At 48.5% G+C, this 20,878-nt stretch overlaps 1 protein-coding gene across 1 annotated transcript in view; it reads left to right on the forward strand.

Moving 5' to 3' along the window:
• The window catches only part of Abca4 (ATP binding cassette subfamily A member 4), a 128,534-nt gene that overhangs the window by 1,200 nt on the left and 106,456 nt on the right, over window positions 1-20,878 (forward strand). Inside the window, exons 2-5 of the mRNA XM_005357217.3 lie at window positions 11,347-11,440; window positions 12,801-12,942; window positions 13,877-14,016; window positions 17,470-17,597. Of these exons, the coding sequence (XP_005357274.1) occupies window positions 11,347-11,440; window positions 12,801-12,942; window positions 13,877-14,016; window positions 17,470-17,597 (504 nt within the window). The remainder of the gene's footprint in view (window positions 1-11,346; window positions 11,441-12,800; window positions 12,943-13,876; window positions 14,017-17,469; window positions 17,598-20,878) is intronic.

Below are 20,878 nucleotides of genomic sequence, written 5' to 3' on the forward strand. Positions count from 1 at the left end.
GGAGGAGGAAGGAAGGAAGGAAGGAAGGAAGGAAGGAAGGAAGGAAGGAAGGAAGGAAGGAAGGAAGGGCTGTCCCAGTACCCTGCAGAGTCCTAGAAATAAGGAATGACTTAAGAAGCTGGTGTTGGGGGGGGTTTGTTGTGAGAGGTGAGTGAAATTACCTGAGCGCGAGTGAGAAGGAAACACGGAACACACAACAAACCCGCTCAGGAGTTTATTAGAGGGGGCATATACAGGGCCTGGGACTCGGTGTGCAGCGAGAGAGAGAAAGATGGAGCGTCCAGCTTTTAAAAGCTGCCTAGCACATGCACACAGGGGGTTGGTGTGACCACATCATATGAAGATGACACAGATGACAGGCTCACGCATGTGCACAAAGGTTTAGCTGACTCACATGTGGATGGAACCATACGCGCTCATGGGTCACACGGGGCCCAGGCATCTCCGAGCCCGAGGGCTCATCTGCATGTGCACGGTTCTAGAACCCTAAAGTGCAGCCTTATTTGTGGCTGAATAATTATATCCCACCCTTTTGTTTATTATAAGAATTTGGGGGTTTGAGGGTCTTAATGGGTGGGATTGGGGTATTGTAAGGTCTCTCATGACTGCTTCATGCTAACTATGTGGGCATCGTTGCTGATTTAGTGGGCATCGAGTTGAGATGCTTGACCACTCCCTGGGGTGGCTGATTACTGCTGTTTTTTTGGGCTCTGAGGAACTGGCTGGCTGGCAGCTTGGACCTTGCAAGATGCTGGAAAGGCAGAAAATTATGTCTGGAAGAAATTTAAGATCCTGGTGATTAAGAGAGGAGAGTCCCAAGATGGAAGATGGAGGGGGGTTCTTTTGGGAGGGAGGAGGGAATTTCCCAGGGGTTCCCAAGACCAGGAATGGTAAGGGAAGAATTCAATGATACTTATTCTGGACGAGCCTGGTCCATTTAGGTAGGTCCAATTCACTCTCTGGAGCTTCTAAAAAATGTCTGAAAAGAAATAAATTTTAGACATAATAAGTTTATGATTCAGTGATAGAATGGAAGACGGTGGGGGAAGAAGGGGGAAATTTTTGAAAAGGATAATAATTAGACCCTTTAATGTTTTACCTGAAGTAAATCCTTAATTCCTAGCATCACGGTATTACCTTAACATCCAGGAGACACTGCTGCAGTCAGTGATAAACCTGTTATGTTAAAGTTTGTTTTGTGAGTTTTTTTGGAGTTTGGGGCTGAAAATTCGTTATTGTTTCTTACCACCTGGGCTTTTGACGGTCCTTGTACCTCCAACTCTATGTTTAATGTTGGTCCCTGTAATAACAGCTGAGTGGTTAACTGGAAATTTAAGCATGACATTGGAGATACAGAGAAGCTGGTAAAGCAGACAGGAGAAAGAGGAAGAGGGAGAGTATATGGGGTTTTTGGCACAGAAGAATTGAGTAAGGATGAGGCTTATTTTTCTGAACCTGGAGAAAGAGTGGCTGATCTCGGTGCCCCCCGGAACTTAAGGGAGCAGGGCCCTGTTTGAGTTACTGTTTATGAGGGAGTATCTTGAACTGGAAGAGTAAAAGGTTTAAAATGGGACAGGTGGATCCAATGAGAGAATCCCTAGAGCTTGGCAGCTGTGGATGTTACAAGAATTACTTTAAAGGGGCCCTGCCATTTAGGGGAAAGGGGTGAGGGGCATTGGTCTGGGGGAGAGAATAGTACCTGATCTCCTATTTTAATTGGTGGTAGGCATGAATTAGCACATGGCTGAGGTAAAATCCCATAATAGGGAGTGTAGATGGGATAACAGTGGAGTAAACATATGATCAGGAAGAGGAGAGGTTTTAGGTGAGAGTTCAGGGGTTAAAACTGGCCACCCATACATGAGTTCAAAGGGTGAGATGAAAAGGGGACCTTTGGGGAGAGCCCTAAGCCTAAAAAGGGCCAGAGGCATAAGTTTTACCCAGTCAAGGTGAAGCTCCTGTGACATCTTAACAAGCATATTTTTTAAGGAACGGTTAGTTCATTCTACCTTCCCTGAAGACTGAGGGTGGTATGGGATATGAAAATGCCAGGGAATGTTAAGAACTTTAGACAAATTTTGGGAAATCTGGGAAGTGAACGCTGGGCCATTATCCGACTGAAGAGAGGTTGGGATTTCAACCCGGGGGATGATTTCTCAGAGAACATTGAAAACTGTCTGAGCCCTCTTATTAGTGGTGGGAAACACTTCAATTCACCCAGACATTTTGTCCACTAAGACCAGGAGATATTTAGCTCTTCTGACCATGGGCATATGAGTAAAATCCAGCTGCCAGTTAGTTCCTGGAAGGGAGCCCCTTGTTCTGGTGGGTGGGAAAAGGGAAGCTACGTTATTCGGTCTTGGGATCTGACTTTTGACAGATTTTACAAGAGGCAGTGATAGCTTTTAAGAACTCTAAGTCCTCAGGGGTAGGTTGGAGGTGAGCCTTAACAAAATGAAATAGAACTTTGCTATTAGTATAAAAGAGCTGATGTAAGTAGGACAGAATTTGTCGGGTGTCAGGGGGTGTCTCGAGAATGTGGGCTGTACTATATGAACCCCCTGAGGTGATTGAGGTAGGTTTGGGCTCTGGAATGCTGCTGTTCTGGCTGCTTGGAAATAATGGAACTGTCAGCCTGATGAGATCGACAGTGAATAATTCCTATAGCTTTGGGGAGATGGGAGGCTTTTAATAGGTCCATAATGTAACCTGAGTTAGTTATGGATTCTTCTTTTGTTGTAAGAAGCCCCTGCTCCTTCCAGATAGCTGCGCAGGAGGGTATGAAAGACACATTTGGAGTCTGTGCAAACATTTAAAGATTGCCCCTTTGCTAACTGGAAGGCACAGGTAAGGGCTATTAACTCAGCCTGCTGATTAGTGGTATGGGCTGGGAGTGCCTGTGCCTCCACTACCCCAGTATCTGATACTATGGCATAGCCCATCACATAAAGAAGAGCTGCCGCCACGGGTCCCATCACATAAAGAGGAGTTGCCATCTGTGTACCAGGTATAAGAGGCCTGGGACAGTTTGCCCTCCTGTATATGTGAGGGGTGGGGCAGTAGATTCTCTAAGGTCTCGATGCAGGAGTGAGATGGGGAATAATTAATATTAGGTTGAGGTAGGAGATTTGAGATGTTAAGGGGTGGGCAGCATTGGAAAGTGAGTGTGGCGTCTTCTACTAGTGCCACCTGGGAAAGAAATCGGGAAGGGGGTAAAGTTTGTAAGCCTTTGTAAGTTAAGAGATGGGACAGATTGTGGTGGGAGAAGACAGTGGTGGGTGACCCCAAAAGTTAGTTTCTTTGGCTCACGAATGAGAAGTTCAGCTGCCGCTAAAGCACAAAGCACGTATGCAGGGTGCCCAGCCCTGAGTGGTGAGGTCCAGCTTCTCTGACAGGCATGCTACAGGTGCAGAAGAAGGTCCCAGCTGATGTCCTAGGACTCCAAGGCTGTATCGCTCCTTCTGTGTCACATAGAGGAAAAAAGGACGAGTTAAATCTGGGAGATGAAGAGCTGGAGCCTGGACAAGGGCTTGTTGGAGTCTCTGGAAGGGGTTAGTAATGGGATGGAGAAGGGGCTCATGCAGAGAGCCAAGAGCTGCCTCGCGTAAGTGGTGGGCAAGGAGAGCAACCTCGGTTCGAATCCAAGTCACGGCACCAATGAAATTACCTGGGCATGAGTGAGAAGGAAACACGGAGCAAGCAACAAACCCGCTTAGGAGTTTATTAGAGGGGCTGCACGCAGGCCTGGGAATCGGTGTGCAGAGAGAGAAAGATGGCGCGTCCAGCTTTTAAAAGCTGCCTAATGCATACGCACAGGGGGTTGGCATGATCATGTCAGACGCAGATGACAGGCTCACGCATGCGTGCAAGGGTTTATCTGAGTCATACGTGAATGGAACCACACATATGCATCTCTGCATCCGAGGGCCCGTCTGCATGTGCTTGTCTTTAGAACCTGGAAGTGCAGCCTTATCCGTGGCTGAATAATTACAGTGAGGAAAGCTGAGATTAAATGGTGGGGCCAAGAATTGAAGATGTCACCCCTTATTGAACTCTGGCCTTCACACACACACAGGCACCCTAACACACATGTGCACACACAAATAAGCATGCATTTAACACTTGTAGAGAAAGAAAAGAAAGCTGGACCTCATGAAGAGGACAGTGAAGGAGGTAGGCTGTGGCAAAGAGGATGGTTTGGGATGGGTTTCTATGGGGATAGAACAGGGCCTTCCTGGCTATTGGGAAGAAGCGGGACCAGGTGGTGGGGCGTGTGAAGACCTGCGTGTGTGCCTCAGGCAGATTTGGTCAGAGAGAGATGAGCACGGACATGTGTCAGCTAAGAAGAAAGCTAGCAGCAAAAAGGAGAGGGAAACTAACGGTAGTGTGTATGAAGCTGAAATCAGGGCCTCTGAGGCTCCTCAGGTCCAGACCCATGAAGAAGGAAGCCTGACTAACCTTAGGGTTGAGGGACATATGAAGAAGCAGGAGATACCACAGAGATGGCTCAAAGGCCTAAATGTGGCTCGGACAGTACACAGGGACGCCGAAGGGAGAAGCCAAGCTCACCCGGGGGGACACCATTGTCCTACTTCTGCTTCTCTTTGTCAAGGCTGCTGTCATTTCAAATTAGCCATGAGGTTATTTGGGCCCCCCAGGGACCAAGCGCTAACAGTAACCCAAGGCTCATTCCCTCCCAGAAATGTCCCTTCCTGAATAAATGAGAACGCTGTCAACATCTGAGCAAGACTCATTGTTAACTTCATGGTGTCCACTCATTCATTCAGTCCAGAAATAATAGTCCCCAGGCAGCGTGCCAGGTGCTAAGTTCACAATGATAAATGGGACAACTCAATCTCTTCTCTCAGGGTGCAAATACTCGACAGATTGCCAGGGAAATTCAATATGCCGCCACTGCCCACCCCCATCTCCTGTCTGCCCCTCCCCTCCCTAGCCCCATGACTGCTGGCCATCAATGCTTCCATTTGCTGTGGCAAGCCAACATGGTTTTCCAGAGACAGGCTTGGCTCCGGAAGGTTCACAGTCTCTACCCCTCTCCCTGGCATTCTAAATGCATTGCTGTTGGATGGGGACTTTCTTCTTCACTGTGTGCTCCCCAAGGGATGGAGCCATTCATGCCGTGAACCCTGTCTCACGTTAGCCTGGGCCCTGCCTGTATTTGCTATCACCTGCGTGGCCTGGAAACTGAGCCTCGAGAGAGCCAGTGTATCCAGGATGTCTAGGTAAGATGAGTGCATTTTCCTAAGCCCCTGACGGCTCGATGAAAGGGTCTGTGGCTCCTTTCAAGGCTTTGGGATCTTCTGGAAAGATCCGCCTCTAGACAATGCTGACTCTGCAGAAGTACAGCGGGACAGACCGTGACACGGCCATTCTTTAGACTTTTATATTTTAGGGGTTTTCTATTGCAAGCAGATCACGAGTGAGAACAGATAGAGAGATACCAAGGTTCTCCTTCCTCCTCTTTCACCCCCTCAAGATGCAGAGTAGGAGCCCTCAGGTGCTCTCTCCCTTCCCTTCATTTCCCATCCTCTGGAAGCGCTTGTTTGACGTCACAAAGTACCTGGCATAGTTCTAAATACATTTCGTCATTTAACCCTCACAGCGGGGCAAGGACAGGAGGCTTCAGTTGCTCCTGTGGGTACCAATGAGGTGACAGAAGGCTCAGGATGAGCTGAACCTAGACCCGGGATTAAACCATGTGTGACTTCAGGATAGCAGATATGGTTATTACGCTCCACTGCCCTGACTAGCAGACAAGGCGCAGATGTCACAAGAGAGAGTGACTGGGTAATTTATCACCCACCGGGACAGTAGGTGTAAACTCATATGGATCTATAGCCTGAATGTATGTCCGACCTGCATGGAGGAAAACTGAACACAGCCCTTGCCCTGATGGAATTTGGAGTCAGGCAGAAGGAGGCTACCCACACATGATTCCCGAGCAGAATGGAGACACAGTAGTGGAGTCGGAGGAAGCAGCATGAGGTGGGGGAAGGGGCCCAGGGACTCAGAGGAGATTTCTAGGGAGCTTAACCCTTACACCCCTTCCTCCCAAAGACACAGCCCAAGGTCACGCCTGCCCTTGCAGCTCAAGAGGGCTGTAAAGCCATTAGTGCAGCTTTTGCTTGCCCTTCAGCTGCAGCTCCTAGAACCCTTTAGTGTTCCCGGGGCCCCACTTCCAGGGAAGGACAGGATGTTTGGTGAAGGCCTGAGGACTCATAAAAGTAGGAGTTCACTTCCTAAACTCTAGAGGTATGCTTCTGGTATGACTGTGACCAGCAACGCTGGGTGCAGCGTTAGGGGATGAGAACATGGGGTACAGGGACCCTAGGCACCAGCTCCAAGACCGCCAGACTCTGGGTGGCCTTGAGCCAGGTTTGAGTCCAGTCTGGACGCTCAGCCCAGAAGGGAGGATCAGTGTAGTTGCTCTCAAGCTCTGACTGCCTCCCTTTTAAATTGGAAACAGAGAGGGAAGGGAGAAAACCTAACTGGCTGTTTTAAAACAACAAGCAGGACTCTGCCCTGACCAGGAACCCTTCCTCCTCCACATAGGCTGACCGGTAAAGAGGGGGAGGGGTGAGGGAACAAGGAAATACCAGTATAGTTAGAAAAAAATTCCATGGAGGGGGGGTGGGCTTCTGAGCTTAGACTGGGCTTAATTAAAGTTACAGACATGCTTAAGGCGTGGTGGGGGGGGCACAGGGGACGGGCTCTGGAGACTTGTTTTTATTATAACGTGGAATTTCTCCCTAGGGCATGCCTGTGTACACTTGAGTTCCAAGGGCCACAATGCTCATCTGGGCTAACTGGACTGATTCTGGGGGAGGGGAAGAGGCTGCTGGGAGGACTCACCTGCCTCTGCCAGGTGAAGAAAGAATGACAGGTGGTCTTAGTACAGAGAGTGGCCCGCAGGGGCTGCGGCCCCAGATCCCATACAGAGGGAAACATTCTTTTCCCCAGTGCTTCTTAAAGCTCTGGGGACTGGAGAGATGGTTCAGTGATTTAGAGCACTGTCTGCTCTTCCAGAGGCCCTGAGTTCAATTCCCAGCAACCACATGGTGGCTTACAACCATCTGTAATGAGATCTGCCGCCCTCCTCTGGCGTGTGGGCATACATGGAGGCAGAATGTTGTATACATAATAAATAAATAAATCTTTAAAAAAAAAAAAAAGACGGCCAGCTCTGCTCATCCTTGGCTGTGTACTGTGTTACCTAAAACAGTTGGGGGAGATGCTGACTTCCCTGTGGACATGGCCTGAGATGCCTATGTACGTCCGTCCAGCTTGGCAGATATGTAAGGACTGCTGATGGAGACAGGTCGTTGGAGGGCCCTGGGGTATCTGAAGAAAACAGCAGCCTGGATTTAGAGACATGATGAGGAAGAGCGCAGGCACAAGGAGGGTCCCACTTCCCTCATAGAGGACTTTTAAGTCCTGGCGCCTTCACAGAGCAGGCATGCCAAATACAGAATGGGGAAAGATCCTAAGGGAAAAGGGAGAGGACAGAAGCAATCAAAAAGGGGTGCTGTCTGGAGAAAGGAAGGGAACCCTCAGGGGCAGGGATAGTGTGGAATGGGGACAAATTAGAAGGAAGGACAACGAGGCATGTGACAATGGCATAATAAAGCCCAGTATTTTGTATGCTAACTTAAAAAATTAATACAAATAAAATCGAGGTGGGGAGCTGGCTCCACAGTTGAAGTACTTGTCACACGAGTGTGGGGACCAGAGTTCAGGGCCCTAGAACACACTGAAAACCAAGTGCAGTGGTAATTTTTGCCCATGATCTCACCTCGAGGGAGGTGGAGACAGAGATCCTTGGAGCAAGCTGGCCTGGTCAGACTCACTGAAACCAGAGACCCTGAGTCAGAAAGTGAAAACCTTGGTCTCAGGAACTAAAATGGAGAACAATGGGAAGACACCCAATGTCAGCCTGGGGCTTAAACACACACACACACACACACACACACACACACACACATACTCATACACAGAAATATGCTAACGTGATGCACCTGCACACACGTACTCATACACAGAAATATGCTAGCACACACACAGGAACATACAAACACATGCACATACCACTCACTCACACATATGCAAAAAGTAAAAATAAATGAATAAAAGGTCCAAGTAAAATAGCACGGCACAGCAGTTACAAACAAGAAAGCATTTCCAAAATAAAAGCAAAACAAAACCCAAAACTTGTAAGTAGCATTTTCTAGACAGACCAAACGTACTAGTGTGGGTCTAGAAACTTCTTTTCTGAGACAGGAAGGCAAGATAGGCCTGTCCCCCATGACCAGGACCTTGCACATCCACGCCTTTCTTACGTATGGAGGAGAAGACCTACCCCATGCTTCCAAACTGAACCTTCTGTTCTCAACCTTCCTAATGCTTCTGTTCTCAATGCAGTTCCTCGTGTTGTGGTGACCTCCGACCGTATGATTATTTCTTTGGTACTTCATCACTGTAATGTTGCTACTGTTATGAATCATAATGTGAATATCTGATGTGCAGGAGATCTGATATGTGACCCCCCAAAGGAATCACCACCCACAGGTTACCCCGTGTCATGAACCCCAGTCCTTGGTCTCAGAGCAGTCTGTTCTTAATTCTCATTATACTACAGGACAGAAAATCATCCCTGTTTCATAGGGGAGAAAACTGAGACTCAGAAATTAAGCAAGCCTGCGAGTGGTTGAAACCCAAATCTTCACATTCCCTGAGTGGCGGTTAGCATCCCACATGACTCACAGGCTGACCCTCTTTGGTAGACAGCCAACGTGGCAATCAGTTGTCTCAGGAGTCAAGTGCAATGACTCTGTACTGATTGTCTCACTTCCTCGGTGAAGACACCCAGAGCAACTTCCCGTGTCATCACTTGCACCTGTCACATGGCCAGCTTGTTGAACCTGTTTCCCCACCATCCTTACAGGATGGTCCAGAATAGAGGTGAGAGAGAAGCTGGGGTACACACGCCTTGGTGGGGTGCGGTGTAATAAGTCTTACAACTGTTGATGGCCTGAGCCCCTGTGTCAACTCCAGCTCCCCAGAGAGGCCCCCAAGGCCCTTGATTAAGATTTACTCAGTCCATCCATGTCTGATGGGAACGTCTACGAACCCTGCCTTGTATGGGTGCTGGATTCACAGTGGAGGACAGGTGCAGCTGTGAGTGTTGCTCTAGGAACCAAGAGAGATAGTAAGAGTGCCGGTGGCTGGCAGGGTATTAGGTCAGGGGGACTCTGGATGCACAAGCCCTGTGGACGATTATCAGCAATTCTGATTGCTAGCAAATATTCCTGGGGCTGTTTCCTTAAACCCCAGGTGGGAATTGCCCAACCCAATATTGGTATTTTGTCACGTTGTAGAAAAGTATGTATCTAGGAAAGCCCTGGAAACTGGACACATTAAGAAAAATGTATTGTTCTATCTTCTTGCTGTCTTTGTATGTCTGTTTCCTCTAAACTTCGAGTAGTCTTTCTAGAAAGTTACCATCTACCTGTAAACATTTTTGTTCTCTTTTACTGTGTGGTCTGTTTTCTACGATGAGTTTTCGGATATGTTAGGACTTGGCTGCCGGCCAACTTCTGATTTTTTTGTTTGTTTTTTGTTTTGTTTTAAGCAGCACATGGTTTGTCCTAGGATGTCTAATCCCTATCTCACAGTCCCCTCTCCCTCTCCTCCTTCCACTGTATCCAGCGCTGGAATGTGAGCACCACCATCAATGGAGAATTCTGACTCCAAACCAAGCCTCCCTTGATCTTCTGTGATAGGTTGAGATCAGCCACCTCTTCTGGTTGTGGGGAGAGGGAAGAAACCACAGTAGTCTGTCTGCTTCCCCTAAACAATAGATCTTGTTGAAGGAAAAAAATGTTGACTAGCTGGATCTCTGTTGACTTTGCTTTGGGGCACCGTATCACAGAGTCATTTGATCACTAGTTCATTCATTAATTCAATGACCACCTTCAGGCGAGGTCTACCACTGCACCAGAAGGCAAAGCAATGGGAGGGAGGTAGGAGGAGCATTGGCCCTGGAGGCAGAAGGCTGGATTTTGCTTCCTGTTGTGATACTGTACAAATCACCTGCCTCTGTAGGTCTCTTCACTCATCCACAGAATGAGAAATTATGAGATCTTTCCAGTCTGAGGCACCAGCATTACACAGGACTTTATTAGAATCTTCATACATAGCCAGGTGGTGGTGGCCCAGGCCTTTAATCCCAGCAGTTGGGAGGCAGAAGCAGGTGGATCTCTTAGTCCCAGGTAAACCTGGTCTACAGAGTGAGTTCCAGGAAAGGCTCCAAAGCTATACAGAGAAACTCTGTCTCAAAAAAAAAAATTAAAAAAAAAGGAATCTGCATCCCCATATACAGTGATATGTGCTGAGCCCTGAGCTCCTTCATCTCGGTCTTGTGTCTGTGCTACTTTAGGACTAGATGCAGAGAGAATGCAGAAGGACACAGAATCTGACTGATACAATGAATCAGGCAAGAGGTGGTGTAGGAGTAAGGTTGAAGGAAGTTCTTCAGGTAAATAGTCAGGCTCCTCTTACCAATGGGGCTGATTCTGGGCAGTGCCTGGTTAGGTAATTTCATCACCTTTTGCAGACTGTAAAGTGGACTGGAAAGACCTCCCCAGCAGCGCCCACTGCGCATCTGGGCAACGTAGCTCTATGGTATATATGTTTATCTATGCATAGTGTAGTCTATTGCTCCTAGAGCCATAATAAACACAAGATTAAATCAAGAGCAAGACAAAAAAACGCAACCAGGAGACAAGCATGGTATGCATAGGGCTGGTGCTGCTTTTACAGCCGTCAACTCCTGGCAGTAAATCGTTTCTGAGACAGGATAGTCTCAAAGTTGCTACATCATCGGGGCTGGCCTTGAACTCACGCTTCAGCCTCCCAAGTGCTGCCATTATAGACACCATGTGGCATCACGCTTTGCTTCCAGCTTACGGTTTTTGTTAGTTTGGTTTTTATGAGTAGACATTGCTCTCGGTGAATGACTTGAACGCAGTGAATACCTGTAACGGTCACATGGTCATCATCGAACATCATTGCTGTACATACGTGCTCTGGCTTTAGGTGATGCGACATCAGCACAGACAGTAGGATGTTAAGACAGTGACAGGGAGCTTCCGGCTGCTGTGGGATATGTGATCCCTGGTGCCCAGAGTGTTACATGGCTTACCGTTGTACCACAGCCCAGTCCTGCCGCTCCTACCGTGCATCACGAAGGCCTCTCTCCTCTGGGCGTATCATCTCCCCAAGTCTCTTAGCACCCTTGATCTTTCTCTTTTGATTCTCTTTTTCCAGATTCGCTTTGTGGTGGAACTCGTGTGGCCTCTGTCTTTGTTTCTGGTGTTAATCTGGCTGAGGAATGCCAATCCCCTCTACAGTCACCATCAATGTGAGTATGAGCCCAGAAGCCCCGGCTGGCCTTCCCTTTAGGAAGCTCTTCTGGGTGTTGGGGATATCACATCTGTTGGCATTTCAGAGGCTTTGGTATGTGAACCAGGCTCATCAATGCTGAACAAATTCTAGTTTCTTAAAACATGTGCAGTCTTGGTTATCATGGTGTATTGAAAGAATGTACTGTTTGCTAGTTCATTTCTTTTGTTCTGTGCTTCTGAGAGTCAAACATAGCCCTGTGTATATATTTGTATATTTTTATGCATATAATTTTTTTATTATTTTGTTGTTGTTTTTCTAAACTTAGCTGTTATATTACAAATTTAGCTCCTTTTTTTTTCTTGGTTTTTCAAGACAGGGTTTCTCTGTGTATTCCTGGCTATCCTGAAATTCACTCTTTAGACCAGGCTGACCTCAAACTCACAGAGATCTGTCTGCCTCTGTCTCCTGATTGCTGGGACTAAAGCTGTGTGCCACCACCGCCCAGTTTATTTTTTAGCTTGACTGCTTTAGGGAATTTGTTTTACATGGTACCAGGGGAGAAATAAGAAGGGACAGTACAGATCACACTTAATAAATATTACACCCTGGAGCTTCAAGGCATCTACAGGCCTTGTGTGGGCCTGTTTGTATGTATAGCAGCCTTCTCAGAAGGTTTCCTGTGGGTTCTGGCCAGGATGGTGTCTTTTCTTCTAGGCAGGTGACATGGACACCCCAAGAGTTGTGAAAGCTGACAAGTTCCCTTCTCTTGAGTTTCTAACTTCCATTGCTCTGCCAACCTCCTGTCCAGCAAATTGCTTCTTTCCGTCACCCCCAGGAGTGCACAGCCTCCACGCCTGTCATGGAAAGAACCTCTGTGATCACCAGCCTCCCCGAGCCAACTCCCTATTTGCCCTCCTCCAGAAACTTCTTTTCTAGACTCAATTCCACTCCACATGGCCATGTAGGTCTCTAGGCCAATGCTTCTCAACCTTCCTAATGCTGTGACCCTTTAATACAGCTCCTCAGGTTGTGGTGACCCCCAACCATAAAGTTATTTGGTTGCTACTTCATAACTGTCATTTTGCTACTGTTATGAATCATAATCTGTGTTTTCCTATGAACTTAAGTGACCCCTGCGAATGGGTTGTTTGACATCAAAGGGTTCACAACCTATAGGTTGAGAGCTGCTGCCCTGTGACCTTCATCTGTCTCCTTATGTACCATGAACTCTGGGACACAGCACAGGGAGTAACCTGCTTTAGACATTCCCGCTTCATAACCGAGGGAGAAGCAGAGTCCCAGAGAGAGAGTCTGTGCTCCTGGCCTGCTTAGCTTCTGTGACTCACTCCTTCTCGTTTTCCTTTTCTGTCTTAAAGGCCATTTTCCCAACAAGGCGATGCCTTCGGCAGGAGTGTTACCATGGCTCCAGGGGATTTTCTGCAACATGAATAACCCTTGTTTTCAAAACCCCACCCCGGGAGAAACTTCTGGAATTGTGTCAAACTATAACAACTCCATGTAAGTGCTGAGATTTCCCACCTACAGGGAAGAACTTGCACCCCTTGCCCAACTCTCCCCCCATGCAGGAGTGTGTGCTGCTCCCACAGGCTGATGAGGAACTCTGAAAGAGTGTGGGGAGGGCAGCTTCCTACCTAATAATGGCAAGGCACCTGGGGGTGGGGGTGGGGAAGCCTTCAAACTTCAGTCACATGGACATGATTTGTTCATCTGTATGTCCAAGAGGGGACCTAAAATCTAATAGCAGCCCAGGCTGCGATGTGCCCACTACTTTGTGGTCACTCGTCTTCTTAGGTGGAACAATTAACTAACTTCCTTCACCTCAGCCACAGGCTGCCCGTAGCCCTCTCTGACAAGGCCTGGGAGAAATGCCAAGGAGCACCAGTGCAAGGAAACCCGAAGTCAAGTTTACAACGTGAGGTTTCCTTCTTAGAGGAAAATAATGAATTCCCAACCTTTAATGACTGAAACTGTCATTAGTGACCTGCAGCACAAGGATCTTGGGATGTGGCTCCCACAGTGTGGTTTTTAACACAAAACCGAACATCCAATTGCCCATCTCCATTCTCCCGGTCCAGTCAGCCTGGATGGGTAGGCGCAGGGAGGGCTGTGTGGATGAACTGTGGCATCAGGTCCCACCCCTAAGAGTGGGTGGTGAAGGAGAACTCAGAGAACTGGGTAAAGGCTGGGAAGACTCACTGGTAATATCTTCCAACAGCCTCAGAACAACAGGCTCAGAGAATGGGGTTTAAGGTCAGCTTGCCCTGCTGCAATTCAAATATTGAGCAAAACATTCATCATTTTTGTCAGGGTTAAAATTATAACTAGCCATCCAATGGAGGCCATGCTAAGTCAATTTAAAAGAAGCACAAAGCTGCTAACTGTATGGTTATGAAAACGACAGCTATTTATTTATAAGGCGCTCTCTCAACAGCTTGGCAAGAGTGTATCGAGATTTCCAGGAGCTCTTCGTGGACACACCAGAGGTCCAGCAGCTTGGCCAGGTTTGGGCTGAGCTCCGCACCTTGTCCCAGCTCATGGACACTCTACGGACTCACCCTGAGAGATTCGCAGGTAACCTGGGTGCCCGTGTCCCCATTCTGTACTTGCCGCTAGAGTTAGCCTGACACACCAGACGCTGACAGACCTAGTAAAGAGCGGGCGATTCCACGAAACGATGCCAGAGGCGGGTAACCCCAGCGCTCCTGGGGTGAGGTGGGAGGTCGAGGCAGGAGAATTCTCCAGAAGTTTGGAGGCCAGCTAGCCTGTCTCACACAGCAGTGACCTCTGCATGCATGCTGTGGCATGTGTGCACCTCCATCGACACACACACACACACACACACACACACACACACAAGCTCACTTGCATACGGAGACAAAGACTCCTCCTAATGGACACTGCCAGTCACGTTTAGCATCCAGAATGACGCAGGTGGGTCCGTGGAGAACAGGATGTAATGTGGAGAGATGGTGAATGAGGAGACAGCAAGGATGGAGGTCAGAGGCTACTGCTGGGGAAAGACGTGTGCTCCTAAGACAAAGGTGTGTGGCCGTAAAGATCACCCTAAGAGGATGACAGCCATAGGAAAGGACTACCAAGGGGCGCCAAGGGGTCGAGAGTGGCTGGATAGGGCAGCTTGTATCCGAGTTACCAACACTAAAGTTAAGATGGTGATGTGACCGGCCAGCCCTCCTCACTGTATGTGACACGGCCCCTCTACGCTTAGCACACGGTTGGTACCTACTGTGAGGTGTACACACAGTGGCTGTCTAGTTCACCCACTTGTTTAGCCTTAGACGGAACACCTTCATGGTTGGCAGGCCAAAATAGAGAGATGGATGAGTGCCTGCCCGCAGGGCACCTAGAGAACAAAAATAGGGTAGGCCATGCTGTCCCTCACCGTATGGGGAAGCAGAGGGCGTTGAGAACATGGGGAGTCAGGAAGGGGAAAGACTGGAAACAGAGTCTGGCGCCCTCCCTCCCATCTAGCCACTTTCTGCCTTTGCTCCCTGGAGGGCCAAGAGCACAGAAGTACATCCAGACCGCCGGGTTAGGATTGCTTAGCTACATTCGCGCTGCTTCCAAACTGCAGAGCACACACTGCTGGTCATGATTTCTGCAGCCCAGATTGCGAATGCTCCATTCTTCGCTCTGATGGAGAAGTGCTGATACCGTCAGCTCAAATATGAAGGGTTATAGACGGCAGAGGCACAACGATCATTTTATTTATTTGCCTGTTTATTGAGACAGGTCTTACTTAGCTTAGCCAGCCTAGAACTCACGTACGTAGCTCAGACTTGTCTGGAAATTGTAACAATATTTCTGCCCCAGCCTCCGAAGTATTGGGATTATAAACATGAGCCATTATGACTGGTTCACTACTTGCCTTTTAAATATTAAAAAACCAATGCGGGGGAGCTCGGCCAGCTGAGAAGATGTTTTGGTGAAGGCTAAGCAAGCAGATGCACTAAACAGCCACTGTCTTGATCTCAAGACGACTTTCCTTCTTCCCTTTGCTCTGAAGAGTCTGCCATGAAGTGGCCTTTGCATTGGTGGGTCTGACCATGAAGTCTGGCTGCAGGGAGTGGAAGAGATTCACCCCATGCAGAGTCTCTGTGGTTGCTGCAAGTGTCTAGGAGAACTGAAATCACGACTCTAAACCCAAAACAGGACTTGAGGGTGAACGAGGGCGCAGGTGGTTTTTTCTGCAGGTTCTCCATCTGTAAGGGAATCTCCTAAAGGAGAACATGGCTAGGGGTCAAGGGGTCAGGATAGCCTTCCAAGGCTCCCCACAAGCTAGGGACAGAAACTGAGAGGGTCCAGAGCCCACACCCGAGTAAATGACATGGTCTCTGGTGGAATGTTGGGCTAGGCACTAAAGTCTAGTCAAGATGTCAGGGAGAGGTTGCCCGGTGTTGGTCAAGGCCTGAAGTCTGAGGTCATTAGGAACTCAGTCATGCAGAATGGGGTGGACTGTTGCAGCTGCTGCGGCTTTTGCCTGTGGGGTTCCCAGGTACCTGGGAAAGTGTACCCGTGCTGACCCAGGCAGCAACGTTTTTATCTGCAGCGAACCTGTAGGGCTGCATTCTCTGCAGGGGAGGACTAATAGGGACACCCCAGTTGCAGACATACCCCCTGTGCCCAGTCAGCTCTGTGGTCTCAATCATCTCTAAACCCCTCTTCCCACAGCCTCACCCGCAGCTACCTTCTGCCCCCCTACTCCTAGCCTCCAGTCTTCCCAGCAAAGAGAACAAGGAGAACCACATTTTAGAAGAAATGTAGCTGTCTTTCCCCAGACACCCGCCACCCCCACCCCACCCCATTTACACGGCCCCACTCAGGAATCTAATGGAGAGCCTGTCTGGTATCACCCTGCTGCTCAGACCCTGGGCCCCATGCTCTGCAGGCAGGGTGACCCTCAGCCCCCAGCTCGGGTGTGTGCTTTACCATGTCCCTGCCCTTCTTCTCCCACCCCACCCCTGCCACAGCCAGGCCACAGTGGTATGATACCCAGGCCAGATGACTCTCTGTCTTGCCCCTTCTCCTGAGGCATTCATATGCAATATGAGCTGAGGGTGTTAAAGAATAACTAAAAAATAAACAGCCAAATGGGGCTTCACTCTTAGGACATGAGCACAGGTATTTATTGCGTACCTAGGGTCACATTTATTGAGGCTTTGATACTATATCAGGCCTCCATACTGGGAGAGAGAGAGACAGAGACAGAGGCAGAGGACAGACAGAATGACCTTGCAGTTTTACCTCTGTGTACCCAACAGGGCTAGGTGGGACAAAGGATGCAAAAAGAGCAGGACCATAGTCCTCAACCCTTAGACAACTGTGTTTGCATGTTTGTGTGTGTCCATGGACCACTACAGTGAGAGCCTGTAGAGCTGAGTCTAAAGGCTGCTCTCTGCAATACCACTGACCTTTGTAGGGGCAGGACATTCTTTAGGGAGGAAGCCTTCTTCTGTACACTGTGAATGTTTAGCAATATCATTGGCCTCTCCCCAATAATACTGCCCAAAGATGTCTCCAGATATTGGCAAATACTCAAGAGCCCAAATTCCTCTGCTGTAGCTCCTTACCCTTTGCTCTCTTGATTTTTTTTTTTTTTTTGCGACAGGTTTCTCTGTAGCTTTGGAGCCTGTCCTGGAACTAGCTCTTGTAGCCCAGGCTGGCCTCAAACTCACAAAAAATCCACCTGCCTTTGCTTCCCAAGTACTGGGATTAAAGGAGTGTGCCACCACCGTCCAGCCTTTACTCTCTTGAAAGTTTGAAAGTCACTCTCTCAGATCAACTCTAAGAAGTGCCTGACACCCTGCTCATCCTGGGTTAACTTTCCCTCTTTCTGTGCCTTCCACTGTATTGTGCTCAGGCTCTAGCAGCCGCAGCATCCAAGAGTTCCCCAGGAAGCCAAGAACACAGCCCCCTTCTAAGAGTCAAGCAGAAATATTTCGAATTGATACTACATGCTGTTCTTATTTTGATTCACCCCCTGTTCTTTCATCCATTCGTATTCAGGAAGAGGATTACAAATCCGAGACATCCTAAAAGATGAGGATACACTGACGCTATTTCTCACAAGAAACATTGGCCTGTCTGACTCAGTTGCCCATCTTTTGATCAGCTCCCAAGTTCGTGTGGAACAGGTAGGTGAGGACCATTGGAGAGGAGGGGAGGCACCAAGCCTGAGGAAGACTTCTTTTCCCTTTGGCTCCCATATTCAGACTCCATGGCTTATGCTACATATGGTGGACAAGCCTGGGGGTCATTGAGTCAAGGAGCGTCCGATCCCAGGACTCTGAAACAGCTCTGGTACCTCTGGCACCGTCAGACTCCCCAGGTTTTTGGAACTTGAAGGAAGGCAGAGAAATCACGAGACTGAGCCTACCTTGTAGAGTGGAGAAACCTCACCATTTACTTACTAATCAAATCTTTAGGGACAGCTATAGCTACTGCAGCAGTGTGGGCCAGACAGGCAAAGCCCCTTACTCAGGAGACTTATATCCCAGAGGAGGGTAGATGTAAACAGAAACATTTGTTGTGTTTCCTGGATGTCAGGAGTCATAGTGTGAAGACAAAAGTACCCTTTACTCAGTAAAAAGCTGACCTCCAAGCATTTGAGGGAAGGGCTCCAGCTAAGATAAGAACTCTAAGTGTGTGTGTGTGTGCGTTTGTGGCTAGAGAAATGGCCTAGTGAATAAGAACGCACACTGCTTTTCAGGGGACCTGTGGTGGCGTGAATAAGAATGGCCTTCATAGGCTCACGTGTTTGAATGCTTAGTCACCAGAATGTGGAACTGTTTGAAGGGATTAGAAGGATTAGGTGTGGTCTTGTTGGAATACCTGTGGCCTTGTTGAAGGAAATGTGTCACAGTGCGCCCACTGTTCGGAGGTTTCAAAAGCTCATGCCAGGCCCAATCTCTGCCTGCCTACCTGCCCACAGATCAGGATGTAGCTCTCAGTTCCTGCTCCAGTTCTGTGTGTGCCACCATGTTCCTGCCATGATGATAATGGACTAATCTCTGAAACTTTAAACAACCCCCCCCCCCCAGTTAAATGCTTTCTTTTATAAAAGTTTCCTTGGTCATGATGTCTCTGCACAGCAATGGGACGGTGTCTAAGACAGGACCCAAGTGTGGATCTCAGCACCCATGTCAGTAGGCTCACAGCCTCCTGTGGATCCAATGCCTCTGGCTTCCTTGTGCGAAGGAATCCCTACACTCACATCTATTCGCAGACAGATGCACACACCTGCCTATAATTAAAATAACTCTTAAAAGAAGAGCTGAGTAAAGACAGGCGGTGCATGCCTTTAATCCCAGCACTCAGGAGGCAGATATAGGCAGATCTCTGTGAGTTGTAGGCCAGTCTAGTCTACAGAAGAGCTAAAGGACAACTGGAGCTGTTACAGACAGAAACTCCGTCTCAAGACACAAACCAAAACAAAATAAACAAACAAACAAGCAAAGAACTAAGTGGAATTCAGGGCTTGAGAGCCACTGGACAGGTTCTTGTCATCCTGCCGTCGTTAGCATCAGTGACATGGGAGTACCTGTTTGAAATGCAAGTTCTCAACACCTGCCAGCTCAGCTGAGTCCTTAGTGTTAGGTATAGAGCTCAGCTGGCTGTGTTAGAAGCTTTCTGGGAGACTGACCAGCTCGGGTGTGCGCTCTTGTCCTGGCTAGACGTGACTCCAGGGGAGACCAAAACCTCAGCTGAGAATTTCAGAGCATGAACCAGTCCTGAGATGAAGTTCTGCACAGGGCGCTGCTGTCGGAGCCCAGATGAGAGAGGAGACCCCCTCCCCACCTGGTGGGGACAGCTGCTGAAGGAGTTTTTAGATTGGTTCCCTGCATCACATGAAGGAGCCCATGCCTGCCTGCTTTCTAATGGTCCAGACCCGACAGTAATGCCTGGAGACGGACGAGCAGAGCAGAGTCTGCTCCCGATGAGGCTCAGAGAAGCGGACCTGGCTGCCTGGCACCGCCTGGCTTCTGTCTTCACTGCAGGGGAAGTGTCATCAGCAGTGATGGCTCATTTTTCCCGGTTGCTTTTTCCTCGGCTCATAAATCTCCAGTCCCGGCAATGCCTGTGACCGTTTCCAGTTGGTAATAAAAGGGAGGCAGAGATAAGGCTTGGAATTTAGGGGAAATTTCCTCCCACTTTGTACAGCCATGACCTTTGGAGTTCAAGTGGCTGCCCTTTGGGCACCAGGACAGAGGCTCTTCATGGACAAGGGGCCAGGGTCACCAGGCTCTAGGGGATGCTGCACTGGAGTAGCCAATGCTTTCAGATCAGCAAGTCCCACAACCCCCCTCTCATGACAAGGAGGCCAGTCAGGCCCCCACCCAGCTCCCTTTCTATCTCCCAGACCTCCTTGCTTCTCAGCTGGTGAGCTGTCTTCACACATAATGGCTTCCACCCCATCTAGTTCTGTGACCTTTAGCCGACGTGACCGTTAGTACTTGCAGCCACAATGCCAATATGCCTATTTGGTGTCCCCCATGGAAACTACAGTTGGTCATCCTTATTAATCAGGAACGCCTTGTTCTTCACAATCAGTGGGTTTTCCTTCTGGCCCTTTCTTCTTGGCATATGAGCACAGCTCTGGAAGGCATCTCAACACCTTGTTCTGTAGGTGGCGTTTTCCTGTCCCGCTGTCACTCTCAGATAAACACACCGAGGCTTAGATTAATTATAAATGCTCAGCCGAGAGCTCAGGCATATTACTAACTAGCTCTTACAGTTTAAGTTAACCCATATTCCTTATTTACACTCTGCCACATGTGTAAATTTTATTATTAGCATGGCACATTCATGCTCCTTCTGAGTCTGGCTGGCAACTCCAGACTCCGCCCTTTTTCCTCCCAGCATTCTCTCTGTGTCAGGCTGTCTCACCTGCTCTCTTCCTGCCCAGCTATCGGCCAATCGGCTTCTCATTAACAGTGAGAGCAATACATATCTACGACATACACAGATTGTTCCACAGCATTTCTTTCCATCTGGGGAAGTCATTTCATCATTCTTTCTCACGCCCATCTGCCCAACCTCGAAAATTCCTACACACGCGTCAGGACCCAGTTCAGATGTTGCTTCCTCAATCCACATGCTCACAAGACTCATTTTTTTTTTTGTCCAGTCCTCACTCTTTCTTACTCACCAAAGAGTTAGTAAGTGTAAGTGAGTATCTAAGAGCCTCAAGGCTCGGCCACACACTGTGGCATCAGAATCACTCTTAGCCTGTCTCCTCACTCAAAAATATCTACTACATACGGTGGTTATAAGGAGAGAGTGAAAAAAGCTAATAAAAGTAAAGCACTTAGAATGTTGCCAGACCCAAAATAAATACTTAATGAGCACCCAATACTTTGTCGTTGTTGGTTTTGTGACAAGCTGCCATAGAGCCATGTTGACCTCAAGTTCACTA

Source organism: Microtus ochrogaster, chromosome 21, assembly GCF_000317375.1.
Source record: "Microtus ochrogaster isolate Prairie Vole_2 chromosome 21, MicOch1.0, whole genome shotgun sequence".
Classification (NCBI taxonomy): Eukaryota; Metazoa; Chordata; class Mammalia; order Rodentia; family Cricetidae; genus Microtus; species Microtus ochrogaster.